At 34.3% G+C, this 17,206-nt stretch overlaps 1 protein-coding gene across 1 annotated transcript in view; it reads left to right on the plus strand.

The window, feature by feature from the left end:
- RB1 (RB transcriptional corepressor 1) overlaps nt 1-17,206 on the plus strand; it is a 186,319-nt gene that overhangs the window by 67,934 nt on the left and 101,179 nt on the right. Inside the window, exons 7-12 of the mRNA XM_003270074.4 lie at nt 2,146-2,256; nt 4,948-5,090; nt 7,027-7,104; nt 9,629-9,738; nt 10,662-10,739; nt 15,552-15,639. Coding sequence (XP_003270122.3) covers nt 2,146-2,256; nt 4,948-5,090; nt 7,027-7,104; nt 9,629-9,738; nt 10,662-10,739; nt 15,552-15,639 — 608 coding nt within the window. The remainder of the gene's footprint in view (nt 1-2,145; nt 2,257-4,947; nt 5,091-7,026; nt 7,105-9,628; nt 9,739-10,661; nt 10,740-15,551; nt 15,640-17,206) is intronic.

Genomic DNA, 17,206 nt, shown 5'->3' on the forward strand with positions numbered 1-17,206 from the left:
GATTATCTTTCAGGTTGGGTTCTCTGTCTGATTTTTTCGCCTTCTTATGTTGTGATTCTTTTTTGATTTTCTGTGTTTACATAATCACTGTGCTTTTCCCCCTCATATTGCTGGGACTGTATGTGTGTAACCCTGATTTGATTTTCTGTTTTCTCTGATTTAATGTGAGTATCCCTTCACTCTGCACTTAATCTGTGACTTGTTTTTGTTCCCCAAAGAGCTATGGTATGGGAGCAGGCATTGTTATTATATCTGCTTTTAGTCAGGAGGTAAGGGAGAAAGTAGATAATTCAACTGTAATGACATAAGCCGTTGTTCTGAGTTTTTGTTAGAATGAACTTTATAACAGAACACTTCTAGTGGCAGTTTATCTTTTTTTTATAGCAGGATTGTTTGGGATTCAAATTGTCCCCAGTTCAACACAGTATGCTAGAGTCTCTATGTTGTCAGAAAAATAAGCTATAGTTGTTTACTTCCTCCATTTTACCCTTCTCTTATCAGCAGTTTCTCCCTCCAAGTCAGAGAGGCAAAAGATGAGGATACCCTTTGAGTTAGTCTCTCAGTCAGTCTCTCATTTGATATTGGTACCAGCACTTTAATACCTAATAAAATGAAAGCAAAAGAATATATTTGAGAGAGATTCTTTCATCTGACTTCATTTTACCGTTTTTACCTAGAAATCCTTGATATCATTCTTTACCACTATGGTATTTTAAAATAACTTATTTGTGAATATATTGCAAACATATTTTTTGCACCATACCATTGTATCTAGAAAACCTATAAAGATGCAACGTTATCTGTTTTCTCACAAAGTTTCTGCACTTCCAGTGTTTGCTGAGATTATTACTAGTTTAGCAGTCAGATACTCAGAAATAGAAAGTGAATCAAATTGAACTTCTCTTTTAAAAATAATGTATAACATGGAGCCATAAGCAAATTTGTAATAGCTGTGTTTTATCATGATTTGTATATTTTATGTAGCTACACTATTTGTTTTCTTAGGTATCTGTTATATGCATTTATTTTCTCACAGCCATCTAGTTGTGTATATATTCTAATAACTTTAAAGATTTTATGGTGAACAATTATTTTATAGATGACTTTAAATTTATATACTAATTTTGTTATCTCTTAATGGTTTTGGTTATTGTAAGATTTTAGAGGGGTTGAAATTAAAAATATATAAGGTTTATATATAAATAATTGGAATAAAATCATAATTTTATAAATAAAATAATTATTTTAGGCTGGGCGCGGTGGCTCACGCCTGTAATCCCAGCACTTTGGGAGGCTGAGGCAGGTGGATCATGAGGTCAGGAGATCGAGACCATCCTGGCTAACACAGTGAAACCCCGTCTCTACTAAAAAAAAAATACAAAAAATTAGCCGGGCGTGGTGGCAGGTGCCTGTAGTCCCAGCTACTTGGGAGGCTGAGGCAGGAGAATGGCGTGAACCCAGGAGGCGGAGCTTGCAGTGAGCCTAGATCGCGCCACTGTACTCCAGCCTGGGCGACAGAGCGAGACTCCGTCTCAAAAAAAAAATAAATAAATAAAAAATAAAATAAAATAATTATTTTAAATTTTTAGATGAGAATAAATTGAATAATTGGAATTAGAATAAATTCTAATAAACTTAGTAATTTTATATAATAAATATAATACTTATAAAATTGGAATTAAATATTTGAATTCTAATTATTATATTATAAATAAAATATTTATTATACAAATATAAATAAAATATTTATAAAACTAGAATGAAAGATTAGCATTTATTATACTTCAAAATCTTTCTCTGGAGTCATACATTCTATAGTTCTTAAAATTAGAAATAAATTTAAAAAGCAAAATTTATAATGATTTTAGACATAATTAATTATTACAGAAATATTTAAATGTAAAATTCTCAGAGTAGACTTAACACTTGATTTATAATTCCATAACTTTATATATTTCTATTTTACATATTTTATACCCTTTAAAACAGATTTTTTTTTTTTTTACAAAAAAAGAAAGAAAATCTTTACCATGCTGATAGTGATTGTTGAATGAATGAATTTATGGATATACTCTACCCTACAATTTTCTCTCATACAAAGATCTGAATATCTAACTTTCTTTAAAAATATAAATTTTTTTTCAGGAGAAGTATTACAAATGGAAGATGATCTGGTGATTTCATTTCAGTTAATGCTATGTGTCCTTGACTATTTTATTAAACTCTCACCTCCTGTGTTGCTCAAAGAACCATATAGTAAGTATTTAATTTATGCCCCTTCTACTTTCTCATTCAGCAGTTGCTTATTGAATGTCTAGTGGGTACCAAACATGGTTCTAAGGCTGACAGGATGATAAAAAATAAATCAGACATGGACTTTGCCCATAAGTAGTGTAAGTTATAGAAGGAAAGATAAGACATGGAAACAAATGATTAGAGTATATGGTAGAAAGTGGTTTGGGTCAAAATACAACAAATGGAGGTTCGGGAGACAAGAAAGTTTTTCCAGCTGTGGAAGACCAAAGAATACCATATAAAAGAAGTAGTATTTGAAATTAACATGGAAGAGTGGTTAGGACTGGGGAAAGGCATTCTCAGTAAAGATGTTGGGGGAGGGCATTCCCAGTGAAGAAAAGCAAGAAACAAGAAAAAGATATGAATGAAATTGCATGGGAAAAAGTGGCCTATTCTAAGGGAACAGCTTAACTAAATTTTTATTACTATTGGATGTTGTAATAACTATGTGTTTTTTTGTATATAAGCTATAACTCATACTATTTCAGTGGGTGATGAGTGATGAGATGGGAAGTCTATTTAAATAAAAATAACTTGCTAATATAATTAGATAGCATTAAGGAAGTATGAGTAAGGTATATTCCTTTTAGCCTAGAATTGCTTCCTTTCATGGCTTCAAGAGTAGGATTTCAAAGTCACTTATTATATTATTATATACAGAAAAATGTAAACTTACCTAAGGTCAGACTAATTCCTTGCTTCTGAAATGATGAAAGTATTAATGCTAAAAATAATAGGTAACATGGAAGTTTCAAAATGTTGTTGAAATGGATGGAAGGATGAAGCCTCATTAAACTTTGTGAACAAGAATTTAGTGGAAAAATGAAGTATGGAGCAGAATTTTGAAAATGTGTTGAACATGGTTTGGCAGAGAAGGCAGAAACCTTCATTTAGCAGAAACCACATGCAAAGAAAGAAATAAAAAAAATTCTATATAGAAAACAAATATACTTCAAATTTTCTCCCAAATTTTATAAATTTCCTTTATATACCCTTTCCCCACTTTTTTTTTCAATGTTATAACTTTAATAAGTTGATGTTGCAAGTTACTTTAGATTGACAATCTTTGTTCTTTTGGATAATTCAAATGTACATTTGAATTCTCTAAGTGCTCTGTTAAAGAGAAATCAGCATGGAGTATTATTGAACTGACTGAATATGGTAACTCTTAGTTAATTTTTGTTGTAGAGAATTTCAAATGAATACAAAAATAGTAGTATAATAAGCCACCATGTACTTATCATGTAACTTCAACAGACAACTTAATCTGTAGCCCCATCGCCTGCTCAGTTCCCCGAGCTGTATTATTTGGAAGCACATCTTTGCATACCATTTCATCCTTATACATCTCAGTATGTATCTCTAAAAAATATTTTTTAAAAAGCGTAATTACAGTGCCGTTTGTTATCACACCTAAAAATCAATAAATAGTGACTCCTTAATATTACGGAATATCTAGAAAGTGCTCGGATTTTCTGATAAAAATAATTAAAAAATTTTTTACAGTTTGAATGAGAATCTAAATAAGATTTATACTTTGTGTTTGGTTGACATGTTTTAAAAACTCTTTTAAAAGTTTTTCTTCCATCCTTTCTTTTTTTCCTTGTAATTTATTTTTTAAATAATCAGATTGTCTTGAGTTTTCCACAGTGTGGGTTTTGCTGATCATATTCTGTGGTATAGTTTAACATGTTCCTCTGTCCTCTCAATTTCTTGTAAGTTGTTGATTGGATGTAGAGGCAATACATAATTTTTATACTTAATCATCTGTATTTTTTTTTTTTTTTTTTTTTTTGAGACAGAGTCTCACTCTGTCACCCAGGCCTGGAGTGCAGTGGCATGATCTCGGCTCACTGCAAACTCTGCCTCCCAGGTTCAAGCAATTCTCCTGCTTCAGCCTCCCAAGTAGCTGGGACTATGGGCATGCACCACCACACCAGGCTAATTTTTGTATTTTTAGTAGAGATGGGGTTTCACCATGTTGGCCAGGCTGGTCTTGAACTCCTGACCTCATGATCCACCTTCTTTGGCCTCCCAAAGTGCTGGGATTACAGGCGTGAGCCACCACGCCCAGCCACTGTAATATTTTTAATAGCTGAACCTGTATTTAGTTTGGATTGGGAATGCTGAAAATAATCCAGGAGATTTTTTTAAAATCACAGTTTATTATCATATTATTATATTTACTCTAATATATTTTATACCTATCTTTTAAAGACATCATAATTTACTAAAACTTAAAATATTGTTTTTATGCTATGTCTAGAAATTGAATTCAGAAATATTTGCTAATTATTTTTAAGACTCTAAGACAGAAAACATTTTTTTCCTCTTGCAGACGAAAATACACTTAGATTTAGTTTGAAAGTTGGCTATTTCCATGCCTTCTCTTTGTATTTGTTTATGAGACTGTAGTTTACAGTTCTTTTTGGGCTATTTGGGAGCAGAGTAGAAGAGGGATGGCAAAAACTAATTATTAGTACATAATTCGTAGTAGATATGGATGAAATTGTTATCCTTCTAATGAAACCTAATAAGTAAAAGTAGTAGAATGTTACCAAGATTATTTTTGACCTAAGTTGTAGTTAGAATACTTCATTATTTTATATGATGGATATACAATTGTTCTTATCTAATTTACCACTTTTACAGAAACAGCTGTTATACCCATTAATGGTTCACCTCGAACACCCAGGCGAGGTCAGAACAGGAGTGCACGGATAGCAAAACAACTAGAAAATGATACAAGAATTATTGAAGTTCTCTGTAAAGAACATGAATGTAATATAGATGAGGTAATTTAACTTCATGATTTCTTTAAAACAGTTGAAGTAGATTTAGATATAAGTTCTCCCTAACAATATTTACTTCTTTTGTGATGAGCATGTTTTTTTGTGATTAGTGCTAACTCTTTTGCAGTAGCAAAATATTTAGAAAAAATTAATTCGTTATATTTAGTTACTTTGATTTTAAAGAGAGTAGCTCCCTCACTCTGGAATCACTGAAAAGTATATAATCAAGACAATAGTTTTCAAATATAGTTTTATTTTTTTATTCTTCTGAGGTTACTGATACCCCTAATGTTTTAAAATACCCTGCCAAGGCTGGGCATGGTGGCTGACAACTGTAATCCCAGCTCTTTGGGAGGCCAAAGCGGGAGGATTTCTTGAGGTCAGGAGGTCTAGACCAGCCTGAACAACATAGCGAGACTCCATCTCTACAAAATACATATTTAAAAAAATGAGCTGGGCATGGTGGCATGTGCCTGTAGTCCCAGCTACTTGGAAGACTGAGGCAAAAGGATTGCTTGAGCCCAGAAGTTTGAGGTTACAGTGAGACATGATTGCACCACCACACTCCAGCCCGGGTGCCAGAGTGAGACTATGTCTCCAAAAACAAACAAACAAACAAACCAAAAAAGCCTTGCTTAGAAAACTCTAGTGCTCTAGTGTTTTAGTTTAGTGATAAGTAATACCAACATTAAATTTCTGTTTGGCCTTCGGTAATTACTCTCTTTCTAAATATTACAGCACATAATGACTGCTGGAGAATACATACGAATACCCAGGAATTACTTGTCTTGTTCATAGAATGTGGATGTTAGAAGGAATCTTACAAATAATGTATTCAATCTTCTTTTTATAATGAGTAAACAAGCTTCCAGGGACTAATAGCTTATTATTTACAGAGTCTACATTAGACTTTGGGATATCTGGTACTACTGCTTCTTTCCTTTTTAGCATACAGTTTTTCTCATAGTTTGTTTTATTGTCCACAATCACTAACACCAGATAGCAGTAAAAAATGTTACATCTTTGAAATTTCTCTGTTAACTTTGGGAAGGAATGAGAGTGTGGTCCTAAAATCTAGTTTAAGAAGTATTAGAATGATTTATCAAGATATATCATAGTTTTTGCACTATGGCTTACTAATTTCAACAAATATACAGTTGACTCTTGAACAACAGGTTTGAATTGCATGGGTCCACTTACACACAGATATATTTAATTACATATATTAGAAAAAGTTTTGGAGATTTGCAATAATTTGAAAAAACTTGTAGCAAACCATGTAGCCTACAAATACAGAAAGAATTAAGAAAAAGGCATGTCATGAATGTACAAAATATATGTAGATACTAGTCTATTTTATCATTTACTATACCATAAAATGCATACAAAATGTAGCTGCAGTTGCCTGCTGTTTCAGGCAGATGATTTTTGTTAACAGATGACATAAACTTACTGTAAATGTATTTTGTCTTCTTACAATTTTCCTGACATTTTCTTTTCTCTATCTTTATCATAAGAAGATGACATATATAGTATGTATATATAGTACCTATACAAAATATATGTGAATTGAATCTTTATGTTATTGGTTGGCTTCCAGTCAACAGTAGGCTGTTAGTTAAATTTTGGGTACTCAAAAGTAATCGATAGGCCTGTAGTCTCAGCTACTTGAGAGGCTGAGGTGGAAGGATGGCTTGAGCCCAAGCGTTTGAAGCTGTAATGTATGTGATGGCACCTGTGAATAGCCACTACACTCCGGCCTAGGCAATATAGAGAGACCCCTTCTCTAAGAAAATAATAAAAAATAAAAAAGTTATACACAGATTTTTTACTGCATGGGGGATTGACACTTCTAACTTAGCCTGCATTGTTCAAGAGTCAAGAGATTAGATTTTGTTTTAAATTTTAATGATCATGTTGTAACTTCATCTTTTTTCAGGTGAAAAATGTTTATTTCAAAAATTTTATACCTTTTATGAATTCTCTTGGACTTGTAACATCTAATGGACTTCCAGAGGTAATCTGAAAGGAAATTTAATAAAATATTAATGTTTTGAGACTGTGGAGGGAGGATAATTGTCTAACTTTCTTAGATCAATTTACTGTGTATCAAATTTTTTTTTTGCCCAAGAAGAATCTAGCCAAGTAGAATTGTGGTGAAACTAACTTTTGTATAGTAACAAAAAGCTTTTGAGTATATATAATCAAATGTATTAGCATCATTTTGTGATTTATACTAGAAATCAATCTTTATTGAATTTTTTCCAAAATCAAAGTATAGACTTTTAAACTTCTAAATACCATTAAATAGCTAAATGTTAATAGCTAAATATAAACCGTTAAATTTGCTTTGGTAAGCATCATTAAGTGTAGGAACCATGATTAATGCCATCAACATTATTGGCATTACTATATTGTGGAACATCTCTTTTGAGGATTTTTAAGAACTGCTTAATTGAAAATACAAATGTATTTGTTAAAATGACTGTGACTATTGCAGAAGTGTTTTACCTTAGTGATATTCCATCCATCTATCTGTTTTGTTTCACATTTTGCTGCAAATGTCTTTCCAATGAGAACAGAATAACTGAGAGCTTTGCATGGTAAGATGAAATATGTGGAGAAAAGGATGCTGTGATAAATGATGAAGAACAAAACCAGTATTTTAGAAGACCTAGTATTAGTCACTATGACCAAAAGGCATGAAATAAAATAGCTAGACTGCTAGTTCTGTAACCTGAATTGATAGCTAGTTTTTGAATTAATTTATTAATTCAATAAATATTTTTCGAATGCTTAATATATGTCAGGCATGTGCTAGATACTGTGGATACAGAGATTTCACTCTCAGTCACTATCCTTAAAGTGCTAGTGGGAGAGGCTGACAAAGAAATAGACCATTACAGGAGTCTACAAGTATTCACAGGGTTCTGTGATATCTCAAAGGAGAGATACCTAATCCAAACTAGGGCTGATAGGTTTTTTGGAAAATAGTTTAGAGGTGATGTGATTTCAAATCTGAGTAAGCATTACAGATATAGCATTTCCAAGGGATGGACATTGTAGATTCAAAGGTGCAGTGATGTATGATAGTATGGTCTGATCAGTGAACTCTAAGTAATTCATTAAGGTTGGGATACAGGGCAGAACAATTAAAATATGGTACTGAAGAGGCAAGAAGGGACCAAATGTTATATTAATGAGTCTTGTTACCACTTTTGGTACCAAAAAATAGGCTGTTCATAACTTTAAAATCTGTTGTAGCAATCTTTTTTTCTCCTTTAAAAGGATTACAGTTTTAATATAAATCTTAATTTTATATAAATATAAAAGTAATTTTACTTTTTCTCCAATATTTCACGTAATATAGCCAATCAATAGTTGACTGGTAATTAGTGCCTCAACTAAGGTAGGACAGGAACAATGATTAAACTTAATCAAGCATGGATTACTGTTCTATCTAAAACATTTACGAAGATTAATGAAAAGTTTGCATTTAATTGGATTTCTTCCTATCACTCCTTTTAAAATGCAATTTTACTTCTCTGAGGTTGGAATCACTTTGGTGTTAAAAGTCACAGTAGAAGGCATGCCAATAGTTTTCTCTTGGGCATTGGTTTTTAAAGTGTGATTAAAAAATTATGGGTCAGAACTGATGAAAGATTTACGAATTCTAGCAATTGAAAAAGTATCTAAGATTGGGAATAAATTGTGCAAGTGTGTTAATTGAACTGATAAATTGAGCTAATTGTCTTGCCCAAGATACTTAACTGAAGGGTACTGGAGTGAACCAAAAGGTTTAGAAAACATTGGTAGAATATGTAATCAAGAGGATTTGCAACAATGTTTGAAAAAATATTTTATATTGATAAGCATAAAAGATTAAAAGTAGGCTGGGCGCAGTGGCTCACGCCTGTAATCCTAGTATTTTGGGAGGCTGAGGCAGGTGGATCACCCGAGGTCAGGAGTTCAAGACCAACTTGGCCGACATGGCGAAACCCCGTCTCTACTAAAAATACAAAAATTAGCCGGGTGTGGTAGCAGGTACCTATAATCCCAGCGGCTCAAGAGGCTGAGGCAGAAGAATTGCTTGAACCCCGGGGTCAGAGGTGGCAGTGAGCCGAGATCGTTTCACTGCACTCCAGCCTGGGCGAAAGAGTGAAACTCCATCTCAAAAAAAAAAAAAGATTAAAAGTAAAGCATATATGGGATGTTTGGAAGATCTTGGCAGTTAAACAGTTACTATAATACCTATTTTTATCTTAGGTACTGTTTTGTAGCATTGGCTATCTTTGTCTACATAAAATTCTAATAAATCTTTTCTATGCATGAAATAGACCTAAAATCAAAGTTGAACAAATGTTGCAATTTTCTGTACCTCACTTTTAGATAGACCTTATTTATATTGCATGCGGACTCAGTGTATATTGCAAAATTAAATGTATATTATACAAAAATTCTTTAATGAAATCTGTGCCTCTGTGTGCTGATAGATGTAATGACATGTAAAGGATAATTGTCAGTGACTTTTTTCTTTCAAGGTTGAAAGTCTGTCTAAACGATATGAAGAAATTTATCTTAAAAATAAAGATCTAGATGCAAGATTATTTTTGGATCATGATAAAACTCTTCAGACTGATTCTATAGACAGGTATTGCACATGGTATATTTGATTGATTTGCTTTAGATATAGGTTGATACTGATATAGGTAGATTATATAGTTTTTAGCTTAGTGACCTTTAGATATCATTTATAACAAATTACTTTCAAATGTCTTTATACAAAGAAGAGGTTAACAGTATTTTAAGCATATAACTTATCTACAAATATAGATTTAATGTGAATTGTGTGTCCTATAACAGTTACCTTTTTATAGTTAACTGAATATAATTTTTTAAAATGTGCACCAAAAGATAATGGCTAAAGTAATTAGTTTCCTCAAATAGTGATCTCTATCTTACTTCTATCCTTTCATATACTATTGCCTGCCTGGTTTATTAAAAAAAGTTAATACAAAAGTGTAGTCTCTTTTATTATCATGTAGAAACCTAAAATTGGAATGGTTGAGAGTGATTGTTAAAATTTTTGACTGATCATAAGTAAAGTTAATTTTGTGCCTTTAGCATGAACTCTTTTAATATGAAACTGAAAATATGCGTAATTTAGAAGTTAAACACAGTAAAATGTTTTAAATTTTATTTAAGTGGAAATAAAGTTTTTAGAAGGAATAATGCATTGAAAAACTTGAGTTTTAATGCTTTTTAATACTGAACAACTTGGTTATCAATACCACCAGGGAGAAAGCCTCTGACTTTCACTTTTAAAAAAATACTTAATGATTGGTATACCTCTTTGTCATAAACATAATGGAAACAGACCCACAATTAAAAACAGTAGTGAAAAATATTTTATTTAAGCAGCAGCTGGGTCATCTATTTTCTATCCTATCTGTTATTGAGTTATCATTTTATATGATTTTATGAGACAACAGAAGCATTATACCGCTTTTTTGATGCATAAAGCACAAATTGTAAATTTTCAGTATGTGAATGACTTCGCTTATTGTTATTTAGTTTTGAAACACAGAGAACACCACGAAAAAGTAACCTTGATGAAGAGGTGAATGTAATTCCTCCACACACTCCAGTTAGGTATGAGTTTTCCTACTTTTAATTATATTATAATTTTGTTATTCATTGCTTTATAGTGTTTCAGATTTGTTCACGTTTCTTTATGTATTCATACATACATGTAAGAAATATATATTGAAGGCCAGGTGCAGTGGGTCACACCTGTAATCCCAGCACTTTGGGAGGCCAAGGTGGGCAGATCACCTGAGGTCAGGAGTTTGAGACCAGCCTGGCCAACATGGTGAAACCCCGTCTCTACTAGAAATACAAAAATTAGCCAGGGGTTGTGGTGTGTGCCTGTAATCCCAGCTGCTCGGGAGGCTGAGGCAGGAGAATTGCTTGAACCCGGGAGGCGGAGGTTGCAGAGAGCTGAGATCGCACCATTGCACTTCAGCCTGGGTGACAAGAGCGAAACTCCGTCTCAAAAAAAAAAAAAAAAAATGTATATATATAATCTGTGTGTGCTGGGCATTTTACTGGTTGCTGAAGATATGGTTGTTGGACCTAGTTTTGTCTGTTCTTAAGGAACATAACCTAAAATAGGAATGTGTTCCATTTCAGTAAATAAAAAAGAAAAAATTAAAGTATCACTATTTGATCTGCATACAACCTTAAAGGATTAGAACCATTTTTTATGTCTTTTTCCTCACTCATTTCCCACATCAAAATCTGTTATCAAGGCTTGTTGAATAATCTACCTCCAAAATATTTCCTGAGTCCATCTACTTTTCTCCATTTCTGCTCTCACAACTCTTGTCCAAGACATTGTTCTCTTTCTCTTGGATTTTTTGCAGTAGCCTACTACCTGATCTTGCTCCTTCTGGTCTCATCACTGTTCCTGTCTCCTCACCATCAAAGCTATTCTCCATAGAGCCCCCAGAATTTCTCCTAGAAATGTAAATCAGTTACGTTCACCTTGCTGTTAAACCCTCTGACTGCTTCCCATTGCAATTGGTATACAGTGCAAATTCCTTAACAATGCCTAAAAGATCTTATATGATCTGGTTTCTGTTGCCTCTCCAACCTCATCTTGTTTTCTTTCTCACTCTGTGTTAGCCACACGTTGGCCTTCCCTCAGTTTCTTGGGCTTTCCAAGTTTTTTGAAAACCCTCGTACTTGATATTCCCTCTTCTTGAAACTTCCTCCTTTTCTTTCCATGGATTACCAACTGCTACTCTTCATTCAGCACAAATATTGCTTTTGAAAAGATATTTCTCTCTGAAGTATTTTATTATTTCTCATAGCATCCTGTTCCATTCCTTTATAGCATGTATCCCAATTTATACTGATAGATTCATTTGTGTTTGCTTGTTTTTACTAATACCCAAAATAGCCTTAAAATTCCATATCACAGAGACCATAACTTTTTTGTTCACAGTCTAATAATTAGGGCCTGTTATAAAACTTGGTACATAGTAGGCAATCAGTAATATATTTCAAATGACTGTATAGATATGTAAATGAATACATTTTCATGTAAGTATAGTATATACTTTGGACAAGATAATGAGATGACACAGAAGGGACTATAAAGCAATGTCTGAACTGAATTTTGAAACATGCAAAGGCCTGTGTCACAGGATAAAGATTTTAGGGAGTGGGAACAGCATGTTCAAAGGGATGGAAGTGTGAAACATGTAAGTGGAGAAAACTCTGCTGTCACACCACCGACAACAATCAACACAGAAGACTTCTGTGAGCACATGTGGGGAAGTTTTCCTCACCAAGAAACAAGCAATCAGCTCTGCAGCAGTCACCAGCTGGGTGTCCTCTAATTTACTTCTGACACTGCTTACCTGGAGATAGTGTCAGATCCCACAGGTTGAGGGCTCAGTCCCCAAAACTGGCCCCAACTTCAGATGCCAGTTGCAAGTCTGGGTTTTTGGATCATCTGACCAAAGGGCTTCAAGTTGGGATTCCCATGACACCTCTTAGGTTCAATTAATTTGCTAGAGTGGTTCACAAAACTCAAGGAAACACTTCTGTTTACTGGTTTATTATAGACGATATTACAAAGGATACAGATGTAAAGATGCATAGGATGAGGTATCGGGGATGGGATGGGAAGCTTCTATGCCCTCCCTGGCCGGACAGCCGTCCAGGAGCCTCCACATGTTCAGCTATCCGGAAGTTCTCTGAACTCTGCCCTTTTGGGTTTTTATGGAGGCCTCATTGCATAGGCATGACAGATTAAATCATTGGCTATTTATCAACCTAACCTTCAGCTTCCCTCCCCTTCCCAGAGCTTGGGGGCTGGGGCTGAAGGTTCCAACCCTCTAACTCTGCCTCGGGCTTTCTAGTGACCAGCCCCCATCCAGAAGCTTCCTAGGGGCTGCCAGCCATGTCAATTCATTAGCACACAAAAAGACATCACTGGAGTTTCTAAGTATTTTAGGAGTTGTATGTCAGGATATGGGGTCAAAGACCAAACATCTATTTCACAATATCACACAACACAATGTGTCTGGGGAACTATTAGCAGCTCTGTATTGATTGACTATAAAATGAGAGTAGGAAGTCACAGGAGAGGAGAGTGGGTACTAGATATGAAGGGCCTTATATGCCATACTCACAAATTTGGACTGTAGCATGTGCATGATATAGCCTGTGCTATAAATGGATGTTAAGCAGGGGTAAGGATAAAATCAGACATAATTTTTGCAAGTTCACATGGTAATAGTCTGTGGGGGGAAAGGCTGAGGAGAATAAGAAAAAGTGAGAAATAGACCTGTCAGTCTGTCTCAGTGGTTCTTAACCAGGTGTGCAAATTAGAATAACCTGAGGAATTTTGTTTTTTCTTTTTAAAAATTTTGTGTCCCATTCCACTGAGGAATATGCCTAGGCCTTACTACCACAGACATAGTGTATAAAAATCTCTGGACTTGTCTGTTGCAGCAGTTTACTTGAGAGGTTTTAAAGATCTGAACCAACGATAGTGGTGGGAATGAAGGAACAATAACAGATTTGATAAATATTTGATGAATTCATACTTAGAATGTTGTTCTTGAGGCATTTCTGAAGAAGATATCTAGTAAGCAGTAGGATAGCCTTCTATAGATTTGGGAATCATCAGGGGAGTTAAACCCATAAAAAAAAATGAGATTGCTTAAAGGGAGGGTGCATAATGGCAAGAGTGGGTGGCTAAGGGCTGAAGCCTAAAGGATGCTAGCATTAAGGACTAGATAGAAATTGTTAGGTTCTGGAGCAGGGGTCCCTAGTTCCCAGGCCAGAGACTGGTCTGTGTCCCATTACGAACCGGGTGATATAGCAGGAGGTGAGTGGTAGACAGGCAAGTGAGCATTACCGCCTGAGCTCTACCTCCTGTCAGATCAGCAGTGGAATTAGATTCTCATAGGTGCATGAACCTTATTGTGAACTGCGCATGTGAGGGATCTAGATTGTGTGCTCCTTATGAGAATTTAATGGCTGATGATCTGAGGTAGAACAGTTCAATACCATTCCCCCTACCCTCCGTGGTCCATGGAAAAATTGTCTTCCATGAAACCAGTCCCTGTTGCGAAAAGGTTGGGGACTGCTGTTCTAGAGAATGGGAAAGTATGGTTGGGGAGTGCACAGAGTGAAGCCAAGAAAGCTGAGGGAGGGAGGGAGTTTCGTTAAAAGCAAGTATTTCTCTAACAGTGTCAAATGCTTCAAGCAAGGTCAAGTATTAGAACAAATGAGAAAAGTCTTTTGTTTTTACCAGTTGGTCATTTGTGGCTTTAATCACTGTAGCTTAAATATGATTAGTGGACACAGAAGCATATAGAAGCTGCGTTGCAATATATTTGAAAGACGAGGCCGGGTGTGGTGGCTGACGCCTGTAATCCCACTTTGGGAGGCCAAGGTGAGCGGATCACCTGAGGGCAGGAGTTCGAAGCCAGCCTGGGCAGCATGGCAAAACCCCATCTCTATTAAAAATACAAAACTTAGCCCAGGTGGACACCTGTAATCCCAGATAATCAGGAGGCTGAGGCAAGAGAATCACTTGGACCTGGGAAGTGGAGGTTGCAGTGAGCCAAGATTGCGCCACTGCACTCCAGCCTGGGCGACAGAGCAAGACTCCTTCTCAAAAGGAAAAAAAAAAAAAGGAAAAGAAAAAGAAAAGAAAGATGAGGAAGTGTAAATACTGGTTTAGACATACTTAGCTGAGAACACTGAGCATATTTTACTAAATAATAGTTGAGGATCTTTTCAGCCCTAAACATTCTACAGTTCTTTGCATAATTAAAGTGTCCCAAATGTTCAGCTACTCCAAAATTGTAACATTGATATTTACCATATACTGCCCCCTTCATAATACACACACATAAAATTATAGAATTAACAAGATCTTAAGAGATTGACCTAATTTTATGCTGTGAAAATGGTGATTTTTAAATGTACAGGATCTTAGTATTCTTTCTTCTTGAAGGTCTCTCTAAAGAAGAATCATCTGATTCTTTACTTGAGTTGCTAAATATCTTATTGTCTTTAATTTGAAAATATTTAATATTTGGTTGTAATAATGTTTTCTTAAAACAATACCATTTTGTAGCCAGTTTATATAGTTTCTCCTAAAAATAATGCTACTATTTTATTGACATGTAGTTTTATTAGTAAATAAGTATATCTGTTCTATAACTATAAATTTATTGATTATGAATACATATTTTCTTAAAGATTTAAGTAAAATGTAATTACTTATAAACCACAGTCTTATTTGAGGGAATGTAAAGACAAGTGGGAGGCAGTGTATTTGAAGATACATTTAACTTGGGAGATAGAAAACATTTCATTTTTTCTTTTTTTCTCCCTTCATTGCTTAACACATTTTCCTATTTTTATCCCCTCTAGGACTGTTATGACCACTATCCAACAATTAATGATGATTTTAAATTCAGCAAGTGATCAACCTTCAGAAAATCTGATTTCCTATTTTAACGTAAGCCATATGTAAAACATTATTTATTGTAATATCTTGGCAAAGAAACTTGAAATTAAAAGTTAAAGTACTGAGTTCTTTTTAAAATACTCATCTCCTATCTAACATGTAGCTATGCATAATCTTTTCTTGCTTTTTTAATCCTATAAATTATATATTATTAGTAATATTGTTTTATTCATACAGTGTTATTTGAAAAATTTTTATGTTTACCTATTTGCCTTGCTCACCATTCTTCCTTGCAACTTATGCCTCACTTCTGAATAATTTTTTTCTTCTTCAGATATATCCTTTGATAATTACTTTAGTGGTATTAATTTGGGATGAACTTTTTGAGGTTTTGTTTTGTTTTTTGATCTGAAATTTTCCTTATCCTTATTTTTTTGTGAGATAGCTTTGCTGGATCTTCAATTCCAGGTTGACATTTACTTTTTAGACTCTTACAAGTTTGAAGATAATACATTACCTGGATCCCGTTTTTGCTAATTAAGAAGTCTTATGCCACTCAATCTAACTGTTGTTACTTTATAGTTAATCTATCTTTTTCTCTCTGGTTACTTTTAAGATCTTTTCTTTGAATGTAGTATTAGATAGGGCTTAACATTCCCCATACCCCTACAATCTTTTTCATCCAATATTTAACCCATTTTTATTTACAATTCTTACCTGGCCCTGTTAGCATTGTAGTTTGCAACTCCTGATAGACAATGAGTTTGATATCTGAAGGCATCTGCTAAGACAATGAGTTTGATATCTGAAGGCATCTACTACCCTCTCTCCCCTGAAGACAAGGAGAGAGAAAGAGAGAGAATGAAACTATCATCTATATTGCTTGCTTGCTCCTTCAGTCCTTACTTAAACTCAGATGAGGGTTGGGACCCACTGAAATGCTCATCCACTAAAACTGGACATAGGGTCAGGAGACTTATTAAAATTTGGCTTATTTCAGCAACTGTGCTTTTTGTACTTGTTAACAATTCATTAATTGCCATAACCTGCCTGTGATTTTGTCATAATCTGTTGTCATCTCTTGCTATGTTCCCCCAGGAATTAGCAAAGTAATTTCTGTCATCATATTCATAATTGTTTTGGCTCAGAATTGATTTTGTTTGTCCAACATGCATAAAGTCGCTTTTGTTTATGAGTTATCTATAGCTCAAGAATATATGCCAAAACATATGTACCCAATTACCTAAACCTTTTAGCAAGGGATAATGAAAGAATTTAAAAGAATGATAAGCTCTTACTTCTCATATCATTTTGAATAATTCCTCCAATATTTGGAGTATGTAGGAGTTCTTTTTTATTTAAAAAAATTCTGCCTCAAAGACTTTTTTTTAAACTTGGAAACTGTATGATCTTTATTTATGTTTTTATACAGCTTTTCAACCCTCGCTCCCTTCCTTCCCTCTTCCCTCTAGTAGTCTCCAGTGTCTATTATTGCCATCTTTATGTCCATGAGTACCCGATATTTAGCTCCCACTTATTAGTGAGAACATGCAGTATTTGGTTTTCTCTTTCTGCATTAATTTGTTTAGGATAATGATCTCCAGCTACATCCATGTGG

Source organism: Nomascus leucogenys, chromosome 5 (genome assembly GCF_006542625.1).
Source record: "Nomascus leucogenys isolate Asia chromosome 5, Asia_NLE_v1, whole genome shotgun sequence".
Lineage (NCBI taxonomy): Eukaryota > Metazoa > Chordata > Mammalia > Primates > Hylobatidae > Nomascus > Nomascus leucogenys.